General features: G+C 48.3%; 1 protein-coding gene across 3 annotated transcripts in view; it reads right to left on the bottom strand.

Moving 5' to 3' along the window:
* LDLRAD3 (low density lipoprotein receptor class A domain containing 3) overlaps positions 1–24,003 on the bottom strand; it is a 201,990-nt gene that overhangs the window by 155,469 nt on the left and 22,518 nt on the right. Inside the window, exon 1 of one of the 3 annotated variants that reach the window (XM_035012580.1) lies at positions 12,907–13,798. The exons of 1 other annotated variant lie outside the window; for it this stretch is intronic. In XM_035012580.1, the coding sequence (XP_034868471.1) occupies positions 12,907–13,096 (190 nt within the window). In that variant the 5' untranslated portion in view covers positions 13,097–13,798. Of the gene's footprint in view, positions 1–1,398; positions 1,715–12,906; positions 13,799–24,003 lie in introns of those variants that run through there. One more of the 3 variants, XM_035012579.1, reaches the window with a different exon arrangement.

Below are 24,003 nucleotides of genomic sequence, written 5' to 3'. Positions count from 1 at the left end.
TTGATGTAGTGTCCCATGATTCATTGTTTGCATATAACACCCAGCGCTCCATGCAGAACGTGCCCTCTTTAATACCCATCACCAGGCTAACCCATCCCCCCCCCAGAACCCTCAACTTGTTTTTCAGAGTCCATAGTCTCTCATGCGTGGCTTCTTATTTTTACCTATGAGTCTCCAAATAAAACCCTATGTACCCTTTCGCATACAACATCTGTTACTCTATGAACTATTCCCCAACTTCTCCAAGCAGAAATGAGCCCTTACTCTGTTGTGTAGCTTTCATACTACCGAGGCCATGCTAAAAATATTTTACAATGGAACAAGTAGGTAACAACAAATTGGAAAGGACACAGTCACAGGCAAGCAGAACCACGTCAGCCACGGATATTCCTCATAGACCACCCACCCCACTGCACTGAATTAATATCCACGTGCATGTCTCTCTACTGAAAATAAGCTTCCTTAGTTCACTGAAGAATTCTAGAACAGAAGCTGTAAGTTGAGGAGGGGCCTCACCCTGCCCCAACTACCCACACCAGAACCCTGAACATCTCCTTGACCCCTCCTCGCTCCGCCACACGGAGGGCCAACCCACCCCACCCCCACCAAGCCCCACATGCCGGTCACAGTGCTACAGGCTCGCCTCCAGCCCAAGTGACCTCCAACCCCTACCAGCATGACGCCACATTCTCCCAGCTTGGCCTCCCCGCCCCCCCCCCCCAACGTCCTCCTCTGTGGCCAGCAGGACCTTTCTAAAGAGCAAATCGATCATGACACTTCCTCACTTTGAAAAGCCATTGAATGCCCCCCCCCACCATGTTCTTCAGATAAAGAATAAACCAGGGCGTTAAGGAAAGGTTCCAGGAAAGAGGTGGCATTTACAGTGGCGGTTGACAGATGGGAGAGATGAAACACAGGGCCCTTCAGGCCCGAAGAAAAGAGCGCAGGGAGGCTCAGCCCAGGGCACTGAAGGGGACGGAATAAAAACCGCACAGCTCTGATTGTTAGGGACTGCAAAAAGATCGTGCCCTTTTCCTTACCCCAGTGCCGGGGCAGACATGACGCGTCACGGCACTGTGTCCCCTGAGCCCACACTCAGCATTGGACTCCCTCTCAAGACCGGACTCCAAAATACCACCGCCAACCCTGAGAAAAACGTGAAACCAATTCACCACCTTCAGGGAAGAGCAATCACAGGAGAAGGGCAATCGTAGGAGAGAAGCCTGGAGGGATGGCCAGGTGCTGGACCCCAGCCAGACACGGAATACACAACCCAGAACGCCCACCCATTCCACCTGCTGACTCACAACTGCTCTGGGCTTCACCAGCAAGCTCCCTGGGAAGTCTTTGGGGCTCTAGAATGTAACTGTCATTCTGTTTGGTTTGGAAATCACTCACCCTTGCCTTTGTAGAGCTGGCTCCTCGAAGGCAAGCCCCCTGGAAAAGTCACTGCAACTGTGAAATCTTGCTCTAATAAACAGATTTCCGGAGCCAGAAAATCGGTTGGATTAGTTTGCAAAGTGCTTGCTCCCGAGAGTCCATGGGCTGGCGGGACACGGACTTGACAAATGAGAGGGCGTAGAACAGACACTAAATATCCGCCCGTGACACACAGGTGGTCCTGCCAGCCACGGGCTTGCGGAGGTTTAGGGGCAGGACCAGAGAACGCTCTGCGCTTCTGAGCAACTCCGCGACGCATGCACGGGGCACGGGGCCTTGCGCTCCAGGGAAGTGACCATATCACCGAACTCAAAAGCATGAGGAGAAATGAAGGCAAAGAGAAGTTAAATCCTGTTGGCTCTGAATTTGAAGATCTTCCTTAAACCCATCCGATGTGCTTTATTAAAGTGGCATGATCCCATTCCAAACCGCCACGTCTTCTTGTCCCCTTTAAAGAGGTGGTTCTCAACAGGGGACCATTCTGTCCCACTCCCCCCGCGCCCCGCCCTCGACTCCGGGGGACACAGGCAGTGTCTGGAGACATTTTTGGTTGTGAGTTGAGGCCAGGAAAGCTGCACATCGACAATGCAGAAAGCTGCCCCTCACAACAAAGAATCATCCGGCCTGAAATGTCCATAGTGCCGAGGCCGAGAAATTCAGGAAGTCTGAGGAAACCATTTCCCTTCTCATGCCCCCCAGTTCCTTCTTCCTCACAGCACAGGGGGGTTTTAGAGTGCTACCGATGGCCTCTCAGAGCCCTGATTAATAAACCTACGACTCGTGCTGTGGTTTCCACGGCCTGTCCACCTCCGCAACCTCACCTCCTTGATGAGGAGTGTCCTCCCAGCACCGAGGACTCCGCGCACGGCTACCTGCTGACCCCGTTCCTCCGCCCACCCTTCACCTGGTGTTATAGGTTCAACTGTGCACCCCACCCCCATTCAATATGCTGAAGTCCTATCCCCTAGTACTTCAGAATGTGGCTATATTTGGGGACAGGGTCTTTAAAGAGGTGATTAAGGTAAAATGAGGTCATGCGAACAGGCCCTGATCCAACATGACTGGTGTCCTTATAAGAAGAGGTGAGACACAGACGCGCACAGAGAGACCAGGGGAGGATGGAGGGAGAAGACAGCCATCTGCAAGCCAAGGAAAGAGGCCCCAGAAGAAACCAGCCCTACCCCAACCTTGAGCTCAGACCTGTGTGGAAACACATTTCTGTTGTTTGAGCCAGCCACTCTGTGGCAGCCGAAGCAAACTCATGCATCGGGCTGATCTTCTGGCTCGTCCTTCAGCCCTCGGCTTTCCCATCACTTAATAGCCGAGACCTCTTCATCGACACCCAGTCTAATGCGGGTCCCCCCGGTTTTTCACTCTGACAGTGTCCTGTGTTGTCCTTTATCCCATCTGTGCTTACTGCCGCGTCTACACTCCCTCCCCACCACGCTGCACCCTCCGGAAGGCAGAGGGGCGCCATTTCATTCAGCGCATCCCTGGCCCCCGGCGCCCGGTAGGTCCCCAGCAGGTGTCTGTGGGTGCTCTAAGAAGAAAACCAAGCGTTCGGTTATGATTCATTCCCACCCCTCACACTCTTTCTTGCAAAGTTCCATCCACTCCCTGCCTCATCCCCAAGAAAGCGAGTGGGATCTGGACATACATAGTTAAAAATAAGGAACACAGGGGTGTCTGGATGTGTGCAGGTAAATTACTACCCCTTCTGCTTTAAAAGAGATAAGAAATCTTTCCAGCCCGACAGCAGGACTTTCTAGTGGCTGAAATACTTATCCCTCAGCATCGTGGGATACATTTAGAATTCAAAAAAGACAAGCATTAGCACGCAGTCGGCTAGCTGGGGTTTCTCCTCCCTTTTCTTTTTTCATTAAGCTGAAAAATGAAAGAGTTGCCCATTTTCACTGCAGCATATCACTTAAACTTAAAATAACTCCACCATCTGCACCAAGAATGAAAAAAAAAATTCCAAGTCCTCCCCCAGCGGGCAAAGGCAAACATCCTGCTGCAGCAGCTTCTTCCAAAACTTCTGGCACCCACAAATTTATATTTGATGAGGGGGCCAAGACTGGAGCAACTGCAAAATCTCAAGACAGCTGCTGCATCCACCCAAACTCCCCTTCTGGAACGTGCACTGTTAGTGATGTCGACTTTTCCAGCTGAGAAATGGGAAATCTATTCTACCGGCCGGGGGCCTCCACATGCTCTGCTCTCTCCCTCCACTAATCCCCACTGCCAGGACGCTCCTGGCCACGATGCAGAGCAGAACTGACATCTGCAAGCTATCGACAGGCCCTGCCTTCCGATTTCTGTCCAGCTGCCTTCGTTTTTATCCTGTCTCCTGGCAATCTGGTCTGCAGGCTCAAGGAACAACAACGCAAGACACAAACATACGTACGGACAGCTCCGCATGCTGTTTTTCAGCTCTCAAATAGAGCCGCCCTAAAACCTCCCCGCAGAATTAACACCCCTCTTCCCACTGCCCGGTGCCAATAGGCATAAAGCTATGGGGCCACTGGAAACCAGCATCTGTTTTCCCGTTGACTCCCTTCTTCGACACGCACAGACGTTCCATGTCCTGGCAAGATGCAAAGCACCAAGGGAGCTGGTCTGCCGTGATTTGTTTATAAACATGCCTGGAAAATCCCCAAAGGTCCCCTGGACTCCACACTGCTCCACCAGACATCTGTCCCAAGCACAGCCCAGAGCCATTCTGCTCTCATCAGACAAATGGCTTCCTGCTGAGCTGCCTACGGGCTGTCATCAAAAGGGAGCCCAGCGTGAGGGTGAGCCTCTGGCTTCCAGTACCTACGCACAGCCAGGTCTCTCGCTTTAACTCTGCACACAGCTCTGCCCCGGGAGAACAGGCCAGTAGCCCCAAACTCTGCCTACCCATCTGTTCAAGGAAGATACAGCCCGGGGAAACTGGTGAGAAGGTATAAAATGTCTCATTTACACAGAATCCACATTTACACATAAATGCATCCTATTTACACTGACACTGAAGGAAGATCAGGTGTAATTTTGCTGCAGGAACAACTGATGGATGGAGCAAGTCACCTGAGCAGCGAGTGAGCCTAGCTGTCTGCCCAGCATCTGCACTTCACACGTTTCTTATTTGCTCTTCGCAGGAAATGCAAAACAGGAACCCATACAAGATGATAAATGCTTTGTTTCCTTCCCCAAATGAGTTAGCAAAGAAAGCCAATGGCCAGTATTGATGGGGCAAGCAAAGAGAGAGTGAAGAGTTCTAGGAAAAGGACAGCTCTTCACCAGGAAATAGCCTTATAAATTATTTTTGTCCCATATTTATAGCCTCATTAAGGGCCTGAAGCTGTTACTTACATTTTTTAGTTATGCTTCATTGCATTTCATGAGGAAAATTATGTAGGAACGGCATTAATGTCGTGGGGATTTGCAGAGCCTTCAGGATGCAGCCCCTGCAAGGTCCATGGTCCACAGCTCGGCGGGGCGGCGGCGGGGGGTGGGGGTGCTAGATGGCAAGGATGGAAGGCTAGGCTCCTCGTGTGCAGACCCTCAGGGGTGGGCATGGAGCCCCACCACACCCTGCTCCTTGTCCCTCCTTAGGCTCCCCTTAAGAGCCCTTAAGAAATTGGTTATTACTGGTTATTACTGACTTTCCCCTAGGGAAGATTTAACTAACATCTTCTACTGCAGCGCTCAACACACGGCAGGAGTCTGACATCAGTTCTTCTTATTCCTTTACAACAGCCCTATGAAACAGGCAGTCCGTTTTGCAGACAAGGAAACAGAGACTCAAGAAGTAACCTGCCCAAATTCACAGAGCTAGCAGCCGGCACAGAGGTCTGTAAACTTTTCAGGCCAGGCCACAAATATTTTAGGCTGTGTGGGACAGGAGGCCAAGTTAAAGATATACAGGTACTTATATAAAAGGAGGGGAAAAAATATTCCACAAAATTTTTATTGGTGAAATTCAAAATGTTCTAATAATTGAGAACAATTTTCCATGATACAGAGCTACTAAAGAAAAGAATTTGCGGGGGGGGGGGGGAAGGAGCAGGTAATGTTGCACTTGACTAAGGTTCAAAGTTAATATTCCCTATCATCAAAAGCTACTGCAAATGCTGAATTTTTTTTACCGTTTAAAAATGTTAAAACCATTCTTAGCTAACCTGCTCTCCCTGTGGGGTCAGCAGCTAGTGAGGTGCCAGGCACCCAGCACACGCTCCGTAAACACCTGCTGACTGAAATAGGCATGACGCATCTGGCCCCTTCTAATTCTGACCCTCTCACGTTCTGCGACTTTATCTAAACCCTACTTGAATCCATTTATATTTCCAAAATACAATGGGTAAATGAGATCGGTTCTGCAGACACTTCTGAGCACACTGGAGGAAAGGGACAGAAGCGAAGAACCACCAGATGAACTCTTACGCACCCCGGTGCCCTCGCCAAGGGCCGACTGCAAGTCAGGCCCAGGGAGTCGGGCCCCGGTGAGAAAGCCTTCTGTCTTTTTAGCTTTGCAATCAGCAGCAGCAGGAAGTGCAAATCGGGCAGTGAAGCTACTCTGAAGGACGAGACAGGGGACAGATTTATGACCAATTTTATCAAGCTTGCTGATAAGCCAGTCTTAAGAGAGGGCCAATCAACCCTGCACTTAAGCACCTCTCAGAAACAGCCACAGGGTCAAGAAGGATTCTGCTCTGACCCCAGGTTCAGCTCAGCCCTATCTGCCCGGGGATGGCTGTCATAATCCCTATAGTCCCTGGGGACCATTCTGCAGCCTACTTTGCACTCAGCACAGAGACACCTAGGCAGGGTAAATGTGGAAAATGAAAATACCAAACCAAACCAAGGAATCAGGCCAGAAAAGCAAAATGAGCTTCATTTAGGCTGAAAATCATATCTTTATGAACTCAGGGTAAGGAAGGATTTCTGAAATAAGACTCAAACGCAGCATAGACCGTATAAAGACTGATAAATACGACCACATTAAAGTCTAAAACTCCTGGTCAACAAAAGCTACCACAAACAAACTTAAAAGGTAAGCCACTAACTGAAAGACTGCATCTGCCACATTTATGACCCACAAAGATCACTACCTAGGATTTTCCAAGACTATATCAGGAAATACAAGCCACCCAATAGGAAACAGGACAGAGCGTATGAACAGGTACTTTCACTGATGAGAAAATTCAAATGCCACTTAATATATTCTCGAGCTCACTTGTAATCAAAAAGTAATTAACGGAACCAGAAAGTTCTCTTTCACACCCATCAGACTTGCAAAAATTTGAAGTCTGACATTTTCAAGTGGTGAGATGATGGGGAGCAACAGGAACTCACACACATGGCGGAGTAACTCAGTAGAGCAACCCGGAAACTTCTTGTGAGGCGGAAGACGCTGCTACCCTTTGACCCCACCAATCCTCTTCTGGCACATACCCCAGGCCCGAGGAGAAATGCACGAGAGAGAGCAGCCAAGAGAAACTTCGCTGTTGGTACCGCTAGGATATAAAATTGCAAGACAAACTGAATGTTCATCAAAAGGAGAATGGATGAAAAAATCAGGACACATTCATATAACGGCATACTACCCAGGGCTTCAATGTAACAAACTGGGGTGGCATGAATCCACAAGCTGAGAAACGTAATGCTCAGTGAAAAAAAAGCAAGTTGCAGGGGCACCTGGGTGGCTCAGTCGGTTAAGCAACTGCCTTCTGCTTGGGTCATGATCCCGGAGTCCCGGGATCGAGTCCCGGGATCGAGTCCTGCATTGGGCTCCCAGCTCAGTGGGGAGTCTGCTTCTCCTTCTGACCCTACACCCTCTTGTGCTTGCTCTCTCTCTCAAATAAATAAATAAAATCTTAAAAAAAAAAAAAAAGCGCCAGTTGCAGAATATCACTAAAATCAAGCTGGAAAACTCTAAGACTTTAATGGATAAATACAGACGCAAAAGTATTTCTTTTAGGGGCGCCTGGGTGGCACCACTGGTTGAGCGTCTGACTCTCAATTTTGGTTCAGATCATGATCTCAGGGTCGTGAGATTGAGCCCTGTGTTGGGATCCACGCTCAGTGGGGAGTCGGCTTGAGATTCTCCCTCTGCCCCTCCCCCACACGTTCAAGGGCGTGCTCTCTTTCTCTCTCTCTTAAAAAAAAAAAAAAAAATTTTTTTAATGTACAGGAAAGAAAAATAGCAAATTCAGGGGAGTGGTTACCCTCTGGCAAATGGGATCAGAGGGGACACAATGAACTTCAAATGTAAGATTTCTTTCCTTAAAACAATCTGAAGCAAGCATGACGGAGTATTAGAATTCAGCGGAGCCGGGTGGAAGGCACAGGCTTTGTGTTATTCTTGGTACTTTTCCCCGTCCTTCAAAAAAATGTTTCATTAATAAAATTTATTACAAAGAACAAAAAATATGCTAATATTTGAGAAAAATCTCTGAAAGACATATGGAACCATTTACCACTGATACCCTAGCTTCAAAAGCCCCGTCAACTATAAAAGGATGAGAGATAAAAAGGGGCAAGTGTTCACAGTGGGGAAAAAAGAGCCAATGCAAGGACATCCATCTGGGAAATTCGGTCTATCACGAGCTCTTTTCATTTGCTGAAGGCAGCAACAGTCGCAGAATAGTAGCAGCAAATTGTGGAGGAAAAAAAATACACACGTCTCATAAGATAGATTTACCCACCCAACTCGTTAAGCCATGACATTCCGAAAATAAAAATAGCAAGGCCCAGCCAGAAGGTCAGGTATTTTTTAAATACTAACTCCCTGAGACATCGGGGTGGGTGAGGCTGTCTTTCTGAGAATAGCCCGAGCCATCTGCCCCCTCACCCCTCCACGAGGGGCTGCAGGAGGCCAAGCAAAGAGGGGCCCGGCTCTGATCTGGCCCGCCCAACCACAACTGCCAAATGCCTGACTCTCTATAGCTGTGTGACTTCAGATAAGTGAGCTACCCTCTCTGAGCTAAAGTTCCCCGCTTGCAAAACTGGGGTAACCCCACCTCCCAGACAGGGTTGCTGAGGGATAGAGAGAGAGAGAATCTATACATATAATAGATAAAGGGATAAAGTAAATATAATAGGGTAGTTGGCGGATACTTGGGGTTCAATAAACCGGACTGGTATTGCTTACTCCTTCCTTGCCTCCATGCATTCTCCCTGACTCTCCTCGTAGAGCTGGTACTGACTGACACTGGTACTCAGAGGCTAGGGCCCTTTTCTCTACCTGCCTCCCTGGAAAGGGCACAGCCCGGGCAAGTGGGGCTGGCTGCCTAAGAGCGCATGTCACCTAGGCGCAAAAAAAGAAGACTTGAGGGAACAGACCCTGCGTTCTAAGAACGTAGCTAAGGAGCTCACAACGTGACCTTGACTGTGTCTCTTCTAACACACACTAGTCTCAGTTTGCTAATTCCTAAGAAATAAGTAGCACTTCTTGGATCATCCCTAGGGATCTTTAAGAGCAGCCAAACTATAAACATGACTCCACCCTTCAGGACAACGTGGTTATGACGCAGGTCAAAAGAGAAAGGTACGTGGGCCTCACCATCAGGATCTGGAGGACTTGCTCCGCATCCCCAGGCCTCAGTTTTCCCATGTGTAAAATCAGGCAGGAACAGATGATGTCCAAGTTCCTTTTTAACTCTCAACTTGCTATTCCTGCTTCTGTGGACACAGACCCAGTCCCCATGGCAGGCAAACACTGGCCATCTGCCTGTCCTAGATACATTCCTCAGCATTTAAAAATAATACCTGGGATTACATAGAGCTCCTCCCCTACAGAACCGAAAACTTCCCCTCGAGGCAGGTACTCAAGGCACTTCCTCCTTTTTCAGTACAGAGGGACTTCAGACCCAGAGATCAACCAGCCCGTCAAAAGGCAGGTTCCCACACCCTGGGAACCCAAGAGGCTCTTGCCTGTGCTCGGACACCGCCGGTCCCATCCACCTCTGCAACTGGAGGAAGTCACCTCCAGGGCACCCGGAATCAGACCTGCCTCCCGTTCCCTAGGGACTCAAGGGCCTCTCGGGTTCACTCTGATCATCCACTATCTTCTATCATGCCTCAGCAAATGGACGGTGGCTTGGCTTCTCACTTCCGATCAGGGGAGGAACTCTGCCAGGGAAATCACAAACGCCAGCCTGTTACCACCAAGCAAGGGCAGAATACATACTAACTGGTACGTCTTCTTAAATTTTCTTAAGAGGTTTAATCCATTAAACCAGTCCAGCCAGCTTCTACAATCTGCTCACGCGGGAACACTCCCTCCGCTCAGGGCACAAAGACACGCCCTCCATCACGAGGAATTAGCTGACTTCTTGAGCAAATGATGTTTGTACATCTAGCAAGTGCCAGAGTTAAGCAGTATTTACTGCTGGCATCCCCGCCTCAGTATGCACATCCGAATGAGCACAGCTTTCAGAGTGAGCAATCTACCTTCTAGAGAGACTTGTTGGAATTGGTAAATCAAAGGGCTGACACCATGAAGACTAACCTGTTTGGGTTTTCCAGATTGTGGAGAGTAGCTTATGATGACGGTCCAGAAGAGAAATCGAATTAAAGATGAAAGAGGGATTATAGAGCTTGCCTCGCTCAGGTCAGCCCAGGAGCCCACAAACTCTGAATTCTGATTCCACCCCTCCCCAGCTCAGGGAATGGCTTTACCCTCTGGGCCTCAGTCTCCTCATCTATAAAATGGAGATGGACCAAATACAACCTTGCCAAGCTCTCTGGGCAACCCAAGGGCTGTTCTGGCCATCTGGTACCAGAGTCACACAGGGGCAGAGCTAAAAACATAAGGGGTCTTGGTGTGTTCCCCTCACACCAGAAAACCTAAAATAACTTAAAAGTCAGTGGAAGCTTCTGGGATTTGCACACATTTTATAAGACAGCATGCAGACAGAAGACATAAGATGAGCCAGAGTTCACTTGTTAGAGTTATTATTATTCACTATTAAATAATTACCATTACATAAAGGCTAGATGTAATGTAGGCACGTAATATGCCATTTGACACAAGACATACCGTTCTAGTGTAGTTACAGGATTAATAATTAGAGGAAGGGTGATCTCAAGTATAAGGGACCCACCTCGAAAGGTACACAACAGAATCCCACCAGGCAAGAGGAGACATCAGAAGGAAGCTGCTCATTGATAAATGATTTTCAATAAATCGAGTGTGCCCCACAGGGAGGCTCCGGCTGAGGCTTCTACAGCGCTCCGCGAACAGAGGCAGCTCAGCACCGAGACACTGGGAAGAAGTCCGAGGCCTGATGAACCCAAGACCATGACTAACCTTTCAAAAGGTGCAAATCCTCTAGTCTGCACCATCTTCAATTCCTGGACACCCAGCTGGTTTCCACCCTCCTTTACTTCCTTGAATCTGTCCTCACGAAGCCACCAGTGGCCTCCTAATTGCTCAATCCACAGGCTACTGCTCAATCTTTACTTTATTCACCACTCCACTGCAGTGGCCCGGCTGGCTCACTCACTCCTCCTGAAACTCGGCCTCCCCCACACACCTGGCTCCCTGACCATTTCCCCTCAGTCACCTGGAGACTCCTCTCCCTCCACGCATCCCTCAATGGTCTTCAGTTCTGCTTCCCGTCTGCTTGAGAGTTAGACACGTGTTCCCTGGATAAAGCTGCCTCATCCGCCATTAGGTTCGGCCTCCAGCTCAGCACTCTCCGCTAACTCCGTCCTCCTCCCACAGCTGCATTTCCGTCCCCTACTGCTCAAGATCCTTCCATCCCTAGCACAAGCTCAGCATGTCCAAAACGGAACTCTTGATTTTTCTTCTCAACCTGCTCTTCCTGCCATCACTGGCTTTTCTGTTGGGAGAACCACCAGCCACCATTCTCCCTCACCCCCCCAACATCAATCAACCAGTGCTAACTATTTCCCACCCCCATCCTTCCTCACCATCTCTACCACTCCCAACCCCCCAGTTCGAATCCTACTCTCTTGCCTGTTTTGCATTAATGGCTTCCTCGCTGGCTTTTCCTGGCTCCGGTCTCGACTCCTAAAAGGCATCTTTCACCAACAGTAGAGCAAATCTGACCATGTCACTCACTGTTTCCAATCTTCTCTTGGCTCCCATCCCATTAAGGGTAAGGCCCAAAGTCCTAGGGTCAACACAGGAGGACTGTATGTCCTGGCCAGTCTATCCTACAGTTCAGTCCTAGCCCGCGGGGTGACTTTACAAGCTCCCATCAGACCTCCCAACATAACCTCCGCAAACCTCTCTCTTCGCTTCGCACAGTGCTCCATTGCCTGTGTGCCCATCTTCCCCACCATGAGCAACTTCTACACCAGCAGAGGAAGTGTGTCCTAATGTAGCCCAGAACCAAAGACAGAATGTTTGTTGGGATGGATAGATGGAGAAAGGGAGGGAAAAAGAGAATGAGGAAATTTTAAATAGTGTGGGTGGACTGGAAATGCCGACGGTGCTTCTTTGTGCTAAAATATTACGAAAATCATTTTCACCAAACATTTTATGGATTATTCCTACAAGTCAGGATTATTTCTCAACCCTGTGGACAGTCCACATTTGTATGCAGCTTAAGATTAATGGAACAAAAACATATTTCTTCATGCTCAGATAATAATTTGATCTAAAGTCATTTATTTAAAAAATGAGAGTGGGGGAGGAAGCAAAAATATTTTTTATTCCTATTATTATTCTCTTTCCTGAGAGGTCCATGGACCCTGGGATTTTCTACAAAGCAATCTTCATGCCTGGCTTGGCTTCACCTTCAGCCAATCATTCTTCATGGATGAATATAAAATATTCAAAGATAGCCCAACACTTTCGACCAGAACCTGACCATAACCTGAGTAGATAAGAGCCTGCCTCCAGAACTCTTGGGCAAGAGAACTTTGTGTATGATATGGGCTGTCAGCAAGATCTGGCCCAGCTGCCCAGGAAACAGATCCAACCTTCCGGGATGACCCATTCTCTCAGAGCCAGCTCACAAGAAATCACAAGTGGACACGTTCGTGGGGCGGGGAAACAGAACCAGGTTCAGGTGCATCTAGCAGCTGAAAACACCTGTAAGAGTCAGCCCTGTTTCCACTCCATACTGGGCTGGAGGCGGCCTCAGTCAAGCCTTCAGGCCTCCATCCACACGGAGGCTGATTTCCCCTCTCCCCAGGGTAAATCCCAAACCAACAGCACCCTACACTTGGCCTTTGGTTTGTTTCTTTCCGTATCCAGGGAGTAATGACAGCTGTACCAAAGACCGTGGCATTCTGGGCTGGGACTCTGCTCCAGACCAGGCAAAGCAGCAAGCCTTCTGCTAATGGAGGCAGCGAGGGGCGCCTGGTGGAATGAAGGGGCCTACAGGGGTGTGGTCAAGGCTCTGCCTCCGTCGTCAATGGCCATGGGAGCCCAGACACCCAGGAGCCTGGCAACTCCCGTTCCTGGCAGCCCTGACATCCTCGGCACCGACAGTCCAGTTTGTTTACCAGTATGGAAGGTGGCGACTGTCCCCAGGCTCTGGGCGTGAAGAGAAGAATCCTGGCTCCAACGTGAACCTGCCAAGAGTTGAAGTAGTAGCCCTGATCTAGGAAATTCCAGCAGAATAAAGAAACATAATGAAGCAGAACTGCCAACACGGCTTGAGAGACTCTCCCTGTCCCTTCTTTTGTCGATCATGCGCCTTTATGCTAAAGACATGAGAGACCAGGGTTTTTCAAGAGAAATGAGGCAAGGGATCCAGCTTCTCACTGAATGTTGGCGATAATCAGCTCCGACAGGCGCCAACCCCTGCCTGGCACCGCTCACTTTCCTCTGCACATGACGCTTCGCCCCGTGCTACACAAATAATAATGCATTTACAGACAGCAGGGACTTTCCAGCCAGAAGGAAAAATTTCACCTAATTAAATAAAAACAAACAGAAAACCAGTGCCTTTCACCAGTGCCAAGAAGAAGATAGACTACTGATCTTTTGTGGACTTGAGAGGCAGGAATGCCAATCAAGATGATGTTCTTCCTCAATCTTTTAGAGCAATGCTCTGCGACCCTAGCTGCAAAGAACGCCTTAAAAATCAGGAAGAAAAGTGCAAAGAAGAATGGATAAAGAAAATGACCGAGCAGGTCAGAGAACATAAAGATGGCTAAAACACAGAAGGAGAGTGCACAGCCTCACTAGTAGTTAACAAATTCAAGTGGATGTGCCATTTTTAAAAACAATCTGAGAGGCCAAAGCTAAAAAGATGGGTAACTCTGAGAGTTGGTGTGGATGTGAGAAAGCTGGGACTCTCATCCTACCGGTGAGAGTATAAATTGGTGCACCCTCTTGAGGCCATTTGGCAGTACCCAGCACTATTTATAGTGCTTACCTTTGGATTCCATTTCCAGGAATCCATGCTTAGGAATATATAAATGCATAGAGAAACACATAGGGTTTTTCTCCCCCTATATACCTACTTGTCACGCTCAAAACAATAAGAAGTTAAATACGGATCGAGAGAGATAGGTAAACCTGATACGCCGTATCCGTGCTAGACCACAGCCTGTAGGAAGAACATCCACAAGAGGGTCAGAGGGCGGGAAGCAAGCTGCAAAACAATACATATAACAAAAGCTATTCCTGTTGATCTCTAGAGATATACATGATAATATCAGGCACCTGTCTTTACCTTCATATCTGCAAAGTCCTAGAACATAAACTCTCAGGGAAGAACCTGAAAAGTCTCTTAAAAATAGGAGTATGTTGTTATTGGCATCTTTCCTTTGAAACGAATTCCTTAAAATATCTCCATGGTAAATATGGCTGAAGAAGTTAGAAAAGTAACCAAGATGACCCGGTTGCAAAGCACGGTAACAAATCACTCACGGGCTCGCGCACGCACACGCGCGGCTGTTAGCATCTTTAACCTTAAGCAGCAAAAGCCAAAAGGAAAAGGTCCTCCTTGTCGCCAACCTACAACATTCAAAAAAGACGAAGCATTCCCTGAAACTTTAGAGAAGTTGGGCGAAAGCCCTTTTACATGATGATGAAACAAAAAGCCCCAAGTGTTGGCCCCCAGCTAAAAAACTAAAAAAATAAATAACCCAATAGGGAATCATTTGGAGAAACCTGGGCGTGGCTGTTTCTTAATGAGTTATTCTGGGAAATAACCCAAAGGCTTTACTCCCTTCTATTCCGTTTCGGAACACAGCTCCACTCCACAAGAGAGCTCCTGAGCCACCTTGCCACGGCCCCACGCCGCCCTTCCCTCCTGCCAGCCCCACATCGGCGGCCTGCGTGGGAGTCCGAGCTCGGACTCTGATCGAGGGGGAGAAATTCATTTGTCTGCTGTGAGGAATGCAGCGTGTCTCTCCAAGGCGTGCTTGTGCTCACTGCGAGCCCACAATTACAGCTTGCTCTGGACTCCTGCTTCCTCACCACTGGATCATCCAGGTGGCAGGAGGCCCCACTTTCTGCTGGAAGACGGGGGCGCCTACAGCAAGAGCGCTGGACCCGGGAGCCCGAGGCTGGTGGGGAGTCTCTGGTCACCAAGGTTCTGGAGTCACCCTCTCAACCTAAGTTGGGTGGAGGGTCATCCCACAACCCACCTCCTGGAAAAGGGGACAGAAATTAGATGTTTTTAACATTGAGTGAAAGGAACCAGACACTCCCAGTCTTGCCAGTGCAGAACCAGGCAAAAGCAATCTCTGATGTGGGAAGTCAAGAAGAGGGGTGGGAGGACCAGGTGGGGTCACAGAGGGGCTGCTGGGGTCTTGGTAATGCTCTATTTCCTGATCTGAGCACTGGTCCCCAAGGTGTGTTGACCTCGTGCAGATCCACCGAGCTCCCCACTAAACATCTGTGCCCTTTTTACTATGTATGTTAAATTTCTGTAACAAGTTTACTTAAATACTAAAAGGAAATATTTCCAATGGGAAGCTGGCTCCCAGGCACCGACTCTGTCCTTTCTTTTCTACAGCCCCAGCCACTGGCAAATGCACTCGTCAAAGTCACGCCAAGTCCAATGGTCGCTGGTGCCATAGTGTGGTGACGGGCAGGGGACTGGCAGCGTGAGCAGTGGGGAATGGAATGTCCAGCATTTATTTTTAATTGATTTGCTCATTTTCTCCTATCAAAACAGCCTCACTGCTTTTCTCCAATGCCCAAAATGGCATCAGCCCCACCCGGATAAACCCCAAGCACGCAAACTTCTCAGGCCTGGCACAAGGCTCTGCGGTCCCATCTACTGAACCCGTTTGAAGAACGAGCCTGCAGGAAGCATCCGGAAGGCCTGCCAGGCTGCTCCAGCTCTCAATCCAAAACGAGTCTAAACCAGGGGTGTGACTCCTCCTCCAAGCCAACACCATATCCAGTCACCTTTGCCCTCACTCCCCAAACTCTCCTGGGGTCCGTCTTGGTTATCAGGGATACTTGGGGTCTGAATAAACTTCTCCATGTGTTTAGTTTGGGGGGTTGCCCTCTTTTGTCAAACAAAAAGGGTTTTTGTTTGTCTTTCACAAAAAGACAAACGTAGAGTTTACAGAAAAATATATGGAGAGAAAAGTGATCCAGAATGATTTATAGTCGATGAGCCCACAAAGTAGGCAACTGAAGGCTGATCTCTACCTGAACCTAAGTGAGAAGTCTGAACCTGATTCTTTCCCTCTCTCTCTCTCTCGCTCCCTCCCTCCCTTGCTACAATCATCCTTTCAAAAAGGCACTGCCAAGTTACTACCACCACTGCCCAGATGTTCAGGGAGAAGAGCCTCAGCTCAAGGAAAGCACAGTTGGTTGTTGCTCACCAGCAAGGAGGCTGCTACTTCCGGAGGGCACGGCAGGAAAGCACGGAGCAGCGAGGACTGCCACCCAGCCAAGGGGAGTCTCTGATCTGAAGACATCATCGGGATACCCACCCATTGCATCCTTCCGGCAACTCTGATTTATCTGGCACAACTGGGACCATCGTTTTATATAACGGTGTTACCGCATTTTCATTAAAGGCCAGGTTGATAATACCATGTATTGTGTTTCCTACACAGATATATTACGTTCCTGTCCAGCACCCCTCTCTGTCTGTCTCTCTCAGATCAGTTTCTTATGTGCCCACGAAACAAACAGCTTCTGTTTGAACTTCAGACCAGAGCAACTCAATCTCCTGACACCTCCCCCACCCCAGGAAAAATCCCAAACTTGTATAAACACGGAAAGACCTGCTCCAAGCTCAGACTGAGAGCAAGGCGGGTGGTGAGATGTGCAAGGAACACCTCAGGCCACGCTCACCCGACCCAAGAATCACAGACCCACACAGTTCAGCAGCAAGCCACAGATCCAAAAATCACACAGGAAAGCCTGAAAAAGAAAGAATCAACTGAAGCCTTAAAAAAAAAAAAAGTTTCTTTATTAAGGGGGGCCGGAAAGGGGGTTCCAGTAAACCCAGACTTGATCAGCTGTCTTCCGGTGCCTTCCAGATGCTAGCAGACAACACATAAACAGGAGGAGCTGAGCCCCAGAAGGTCCAGCCTCAGGGGTCAGCAAAGCTGGTCAGTGAGAGTCCGGAAGACTTCAAGGAACAAACCTCGAACGCACTCCCTTGGGGGTTACAAGCCTGTGAGGAGGAGAGCAGGGAACTGATTCTATAAAACACCATCCAAAGGAAAAGACGCCCGTCCTTCAAAGTCCCTCATCATAAGCAAGCTGCCAAGAGGCTGAGGGACCCTGGGAGCAAGCACATACTTTCAGGAAAACATTTGCTTTCACCAGACTCCTCTGAATCAGGCGCTATCCTCAGTACTTACTAAAGAACAAGAGAGAAGAAAGCCCAGAAACATTTACAAGACCGGTTAGGTCTCAGGATGTCCATACAAATAAGAACAGCATCTCCAGCCCTACGTACACCAAATATAATCATCGATGGGCAAGCCAATGTAGACACAGATCTTTTTATAGTCCAAAATTAAGAAGTAACTTCAGAACTGTCACAGAGAAATAGGAATTTAAACATCCCATGGATTTCCATTCTCTGCCCCAAGCACCGTGCTTTCTTCCTACTTTTTCCACCCACAGTGTTTCCCCGGTTCAAAATTCCCAGAGGTTCACATCTTTGATAGAGATAGAGCATTCAGAATTCCTAATCTCTAATTACTTAGACTACAGATGGGAGGTGATCCAAAGACACTGATTAAACTCAATAGGAGGAAACTACCTTCAAGGACAGCAGCAACAAAAAAGCATTTCGTGTTAACAACAGCTGTGGCTCCGCCCACCTTCTTGGACCACAGCTATGCAGACGATGAAGTCACACACTTACAAGTGCTGGTGACAGGCCACCCTTCCCTGCCTACATCACGGCACACCCACTGGGTGCTAGTGCCTTGTGGCATCCCTACTGACCACATCCTATCCTCATTTTACAGATGAAAAAACTGAGGTTCAAGATGCCAAACAAGCTGCAGATCAAGGTCCATCTGGCTCACCAAACACTCTTTCCTCCACCACCATTGTGTTCCCAAGACAGCACAAACGGACCGCCTTATTATGAAGAAAGCATGTGCTGCAATGCCACCCTTTCAAAGTCACAACTGGAGTCTTCTTGGGAGAGCAGAACTTCTGACACACAAATCCTAACAATTATATATCTGAAGTGTGGGAGAGCCTTCCAGTCTGAAACTGGGGAACTGCTGTGTTCTCACCACCAAACTGCCTGAGCTAATGTTCTCTCTGACAATAACACGGAGCCGCTGTACCGGGTTCACAGAACAAGGTGCTTATATTTAATATCGACCCGTTACCTGTTTTGTGGTAAGCATTCATTCAGTTAACTGATGCATTCAATCACCCAAAAAGAACTTACTGATCACCTAATATACTTCAGGTTGTGGCAAGTACAAGATATGAGCACACTCAAAGCCTACAGTTAACCAGAAGAGAGGACGTGCACCTAAGTCACCGTAATTATAAAACCTGGGGTCTACTGATGCCAAAAGAAAAGAGTAGAAAGTAGGATGTAGGAATCACTAAAGGGGAAACATCTATTTCAGGGAGGCACTGTGGAATGCTACACAGCACAGTTTTCAACCAGGCTGGCTTTGCAGAGCGGGTAAAATGTAGACCTGCATTCCAGACAAAACGTTAAGCTAAGGCAGAGGCAGGAAACCCAGCAGTCACGAAGAGGAAAGAGGGACAAAAGGCTGAGAAAAGCTTTAAAAGCCAGGCTGTGGAGTTCAGGCTTCACTTCGCACAGTGAGAAACCAACAGCAACAGTCCTTTGTTTACTATTACTAAGTCATCTCTACACCCAACGTGGGACTCAAACTCACAACTCCAAGATCAAGAGCTGCGTGCTTTACTGACTGAGCCAGCCAGGCACCCCAACAGCAAGTTTTTTTTGTTTTTTGGGTTTTTTTTAAGATTTTATTTATTTATTTGAGACAGAGAGAATGAGAGAGAGAGAGCACATGAGAGGGGGGAGGGGCAGAGGGAGAAGCAGACCCCCCGCTGAGCAGGGAGCCCGATGTGGGACTCGATCCCAGGACCCCGGGATCATGACCTGAGCTGAAGGCAGTCGCTTAACCAACTGAGCCACCCAGGCGCCCCTAGAATGCATTTTTAGTCCAGATATCTTACCTTTCTGTTATGTTAGATTTTTCCTGGTTATGTTTTGTCAGAGTTAAAACTTCTCAAGAGTAAGCAACAAAAGAGCAAAATACAGTGCTCAGCAAAAACCAAGTTAAGATGAGTAGGACCTGGATCTCCTCTGAGTGTTTCCATCTGGAGAGACTCGGGCTTCTTGGAGCTTTGTCCCCTTTCTTCCCTTCCATCTGCCTGGGCTTGTGTCTCTTCAGTGTCTTCTTTTTTTTTTTTTTTTTAAAGATTTTATTTATTTGAGAGAGAGCACATGAGAGGGGGGACGGTCAGAGGGAGAAGCAGACCCCCCGCCGAGCAGGGAGCCCGATGCGGGACTCGATCCCGGGACTCCAGGATCATGACCTGAGCCGAAGGCAGTCGCCCAACCAACTGAGCCACCCAGGCGCCCCCAACAGCAAGTTTTTGAGCAGAGGAGTGACATGAGGTAATACTTCAGGTAGGTTAACATGACAGCCCCACACAGGAAGACAGCGGGGTAGGGGAGATGGTAAGAAAATCTGGGTGGGAAGCTACTGGAAATGTTTAGGCGTCTATCTGTGAACCAAAGAGTTGGGCCTTAATTTACTAACACCAACAGATAGTCCCCCTTCTAACAAGAAATATTACGAAAGGTTGGTCAAAGTTAAATGAATAAATACATTGAGTTTCTATTCGCTGAAGGAGGAAACAACGCAAGTCATCAATCTTTGGCTCTAGAAAACAGCAGATGGTATTTTTGGCAGCAGATCCACTGCCCTAGTTGCACGTGTTGCTTAGGCTAAGGGTGCACTTTGTTTGCATTTCCTTAGGCTGCACCACTAGAGCGTGGGGCAGGCAATCCCAAAATGTAATTAGCAATAAAGAAAGTTACACTGGGCTTCAGATTTGCTCGTTCCCATAACCCAGACACAAATACACCCGTGGAGAGGACATCCTTCCATCTCCTACACTCGGGGCATATTCTGAGGCCTCAGCACTCCATACACAATCCTGACGAGTTAGTTTCCTTCAAATCTTCAAAACCCCAGAGGCAACAAACACAGATTTTAAAAAAGCAGAATCAGATTGGAATTGGTGGGTATGTGTGCAAAGCTGGAAAATTCCTGATCCTGGTTACTGATTTCTGGAAAATAACTGCTTTTGTAAGACAAACAAAACAAGCCTTCTGAAAACTATGTTTTCTTAGACCTGCCTCTTGATGTGCTTCTTTCCGTAATAATAATGAGAACAAAGAGGCTCATGCAGGAGATGAAGTGACTCATGGCGTTTTCTGCAGGGATTAAATTTCTGCTACATTCTGTAAGCAAATCAATCACAGAAGGAATGGCATGTGCATTTGAGCAGCACCAAACCCACTCATGGGGGTCTAAGCATGGGATAGAACAGGGCGGGAGATCCATTCTTTCCAAAGAGCTTCATTTCATCCTCCGATTCTACCTTCACCCCTTTCGAAAGAACTCTTTGGCGAGGGCAGGGGGACATCCACCTCTGTTCTACTGGAAACTGATTTTTTCAGGGAAGAGAGTGAAAAACACCACAGTCCCATCTTCTGTACTATTTTCTTAGTCTTCTTTTCAGCCAAGAGACCATGACGGTCCACAAAATTCTGCAAGGAGAATTCATCGTAGGTCCTGCTGATAAGGACTGTTCCCAAACCAGTGGACCTAAACTGGAGTCTGGAAACACTTGATTTTAATGAAACAAGGTCCATCTCAGGGCAGAAAAGGGATGTGGAGCCTAGGAAGTGATGCCAAGATACGGAAATGAGCTCTCCAGGGAAGTTCCAGGAAGAAAAAGGTGGAAAAGCAACCATGGAAGAGCATGTGGGAGAAGGACAGGCGTTAGAACAGTAAGATCCGTTTCACCAGGTACCAGGAAGCAGGAGGAAAATGAAGGTGCGTACTTAGGCATTGATCTCAGGCTGCTGGAGAAGGCAGAAAAAAATACAACGGAGGGAGCTATCTGGTACAGCCCCACTTGGGAGAAAAAGGCAGGCAAGAGAATGGTCGATTAAAAGAAATAAAATCACTACCATACACTATTTTCATAACCAAAGTGGTAAGAGACCGCTATAATCTCCACAGTTGTAGTTCTGCTGTAAAAACATGTTTTTAAAAACAAGGCCTCAGTGGAAATAGAAAGTCCAAGCTGGAAAGCCTACAAGGAAAATAAAGCAGTACTTCTTCTGCACACAGCACAGTTTCCTGCAGAAATGCAGTGAGTAAAAAGGGATTAATTTCTTAGGAAGACAAAACAAAGGCCTCAGTTCTCTGGAACATGCTTATTAATACTGAGCCAGTTAAACCCAGGCCTTTCCCAGTTGCAGTCCACCAGCCCATAAATGTTTAGTAGGAGGAGACCCAGGCACAAAGGCACACACCCACCATGCTCGAGCGCCACAGGACTGGGATACCCGCACAATGGGCCATGCATTTGCAAACCCAATCTTGCAAGAGGAGCATTTCTTTCTTTTTTCTTTCTTTTTTTTAAGATTATTTATTTACTTATTTGAGGAGGAGAGGGGCAGAGGGAGAGGGACAAGCAGACTCGTGCTGAGCTGTGATCGCGCTCAGGACCCTGAGATCACGACCTGAGCTAAAACTAAGAGTCAGGACACTCAAGCGACTCTGCCACCCAGGTGTCCTGAAATAGGAGCATTTAAAGCTTTGGTCCCTGGGCTCAACCAACTCCTGGGGGAAAAAAGCTCTCTCCAGATTCTCTAGTCCTCATTATACTTTTCAAGCCTTGAGGCGGTCCCAAGGCCGAATGGGAATCCCATGTTCTACAAAGCACCCTGGAATTGGGATGAGGGAGGCTTCTCTTTAGCAACAAGCCCACCTCCCGTTGACAGCACCGACTCAATCCAACCCATGTTTTCCGACGTCGGGGTAGACACACAAATGGCTTTTTGAGAGCATCGAGGATTCTACCCAATTTGTTTCCCAATGCTGCCTGGTCTGTGTAGCCAAGCATTCTTTACAACTGATAAATAATATGCCCTCCCCGAATATAAATGGCTCTGATGATAATTACCATTTATTGAGTGTTTTCTATGCGCCAGATGCCTTTACAAACATCTAATATTTATAACAGCTTTAATCAAAGGAATCATTAGCTCCATTTCACAAATGAGGAAAGGCTGCTCTGGGAGGTTAACTATCTGCCCAAGGTCACATGTAGTAATTGAGGATCCGGGCTTCATACCAGGGCTGAGTCTGCCTACAATTCATTTTGTCTTCTGCCGGACTCTTTCATCCGGCCACAAAAACATGACCACGGGAAAACCCAGCCAGCTCACACCCTCCTCGCAGCACCCCACAGAACAAGAAGCCTGCATGTCCACCTACAAGATTCTCCTGCAGGTTTCCCCCGAAAAAGAAAATTTATGAGGATTTTACAAGAATCACTGGTCTGCAGAGGCTGCAAAGTGACTTCCAGTTTTAAGAACTAACAAGAATCTCCCCAGAGCCGATTATGAAAGCTGATGCAGCTCATAAAACAGACCATAAAACCATTTCTGTTATATTAGTTTTGCGTTTCTCTTTTCTAAAGGCTCGTCGGGGGGGGGCGGGGGGTGCTGCCGTGGAGAGGCCTTCCCACGGCCTGCGGTCTGCCCACACTCAGGGAAGCCTGAAGACTTGTGTCTTGGCCTCTTTCCTTCCTTGCCCTCATCAGAGGATCTCAAGTTGGTACAAAGGAAACATCATTAACCAGCCTCCTCTACCAGAGGGTGATCTCAGATGGGTCCCGGGAGCCGGTTCTCATTTACTTAAATGATTGAGATCTCCAGTTACTCAATCCTGCAACACTGGCCAGCAGCTATAATTGCAAAGCAGGTAGGCTAGACTCACCAATCTGCCAATGTGGTGCCAGCTAACGTTGCAAATTACAGGGTATAAATTTAGCAGGGTGGGTCCTGACACACATTCTTGCAAATTACATGTTCCCTCGCTCCTACAAAGCGCATTAATTACCCCGGGTGCGTGCACTGTTTTCCACTTACCGGGGGCTTTCGGGAGAGCTTGAGAGCAACTCAGAGTAATCTGCAAAGATTAAAGCATAAATAAGTAATGCCCACTGGGGAGGTGAGACTTTTCCAAAACTCCGGAATTGGGATTGTTAACGTTCTCCCCACGGATAGAAAGCCCTCTGTGTGGAGTTGAAAACGGACTGACCCGAATCGAGACCCAAATAGGGGACCGGGAGAGCTGAAAACTGAACATGCTGGTGATGTAAGAGCAGCAGCTTCGTTCCTCTTGCGGGGAGAAGAACGCGCATCAGGTGCAGCAGGGCAGATGCGGCCCGAAGTGAGGGCTGGACCCATGGGCTCGAGCCCATCAGATTTCACCCCGTGTAACAGAGCACTGCCTACGTGCCAGGCACTGAACCGCATGCACGAAGCCTGCATTTTCACTGATCTGTCCCTACAGCCGCACGAGGCAGGAAGGAGCTAGTGCCAACTTTATGGAGGAGGGAAACCGAGGCTCAGAAAGTTAAATTCCTTGCCCAAGGTCACACATAATCAGAGAGTAGCGGAACCAGGTCTATGTGACACTCAAAGTCCTCTTCTGCAACGCAGGAACCCCCGCAGATGCTCGTCAGGGCTCTGGGGGAAAGAGAAAACACCCCCCCGCTCATTCAGTGCCTCGGATGGGCACACAGCTCGGTGCCTTCACGGGAGCTGCTCCATCTAATTCTTGGAACAGCTCTGGGAGGTGTCCCATCCCCTCGACTGCATCCATGAGAAACCAAGGCCAGGAAAAGTCAAGATCATCCAGCTCCTAAGTAGCAGAGCCCAAAATTTAACCCCTCTAGAAGAGCTCCTAAATTCTTTTCCCCTCACTGGAGTTAACTGTAAACCCAATAACCAGGCAGCCTATGTGCTTCGGGGTGAAAGGGGGCCAAAGTGCTGGAGCTAGAGGACTATATGAAATGGGACTGCGCACAAGGGCCCCGAGCCCGTACTTGCAGCGGGATGGGGAGTG

Source organism: Mirounga leonina, unplaced genomic scaffold, assembly GCF_011800145.1.
Source record: "Mirounga leonina isolate KUSES-001 unplaced genomic scaffold, KU_Mleo_1.0 Mir_166, whole genome shotgun sequence".
NCBI lineage: Eukaryota > Metazoa > Chordata > Mammalia > Carnivora > Phocidae > Mirounga > Mirounga leonina.
This window is presented reverse-complemented; position numbering and strand designations above follow the sequence as displayed.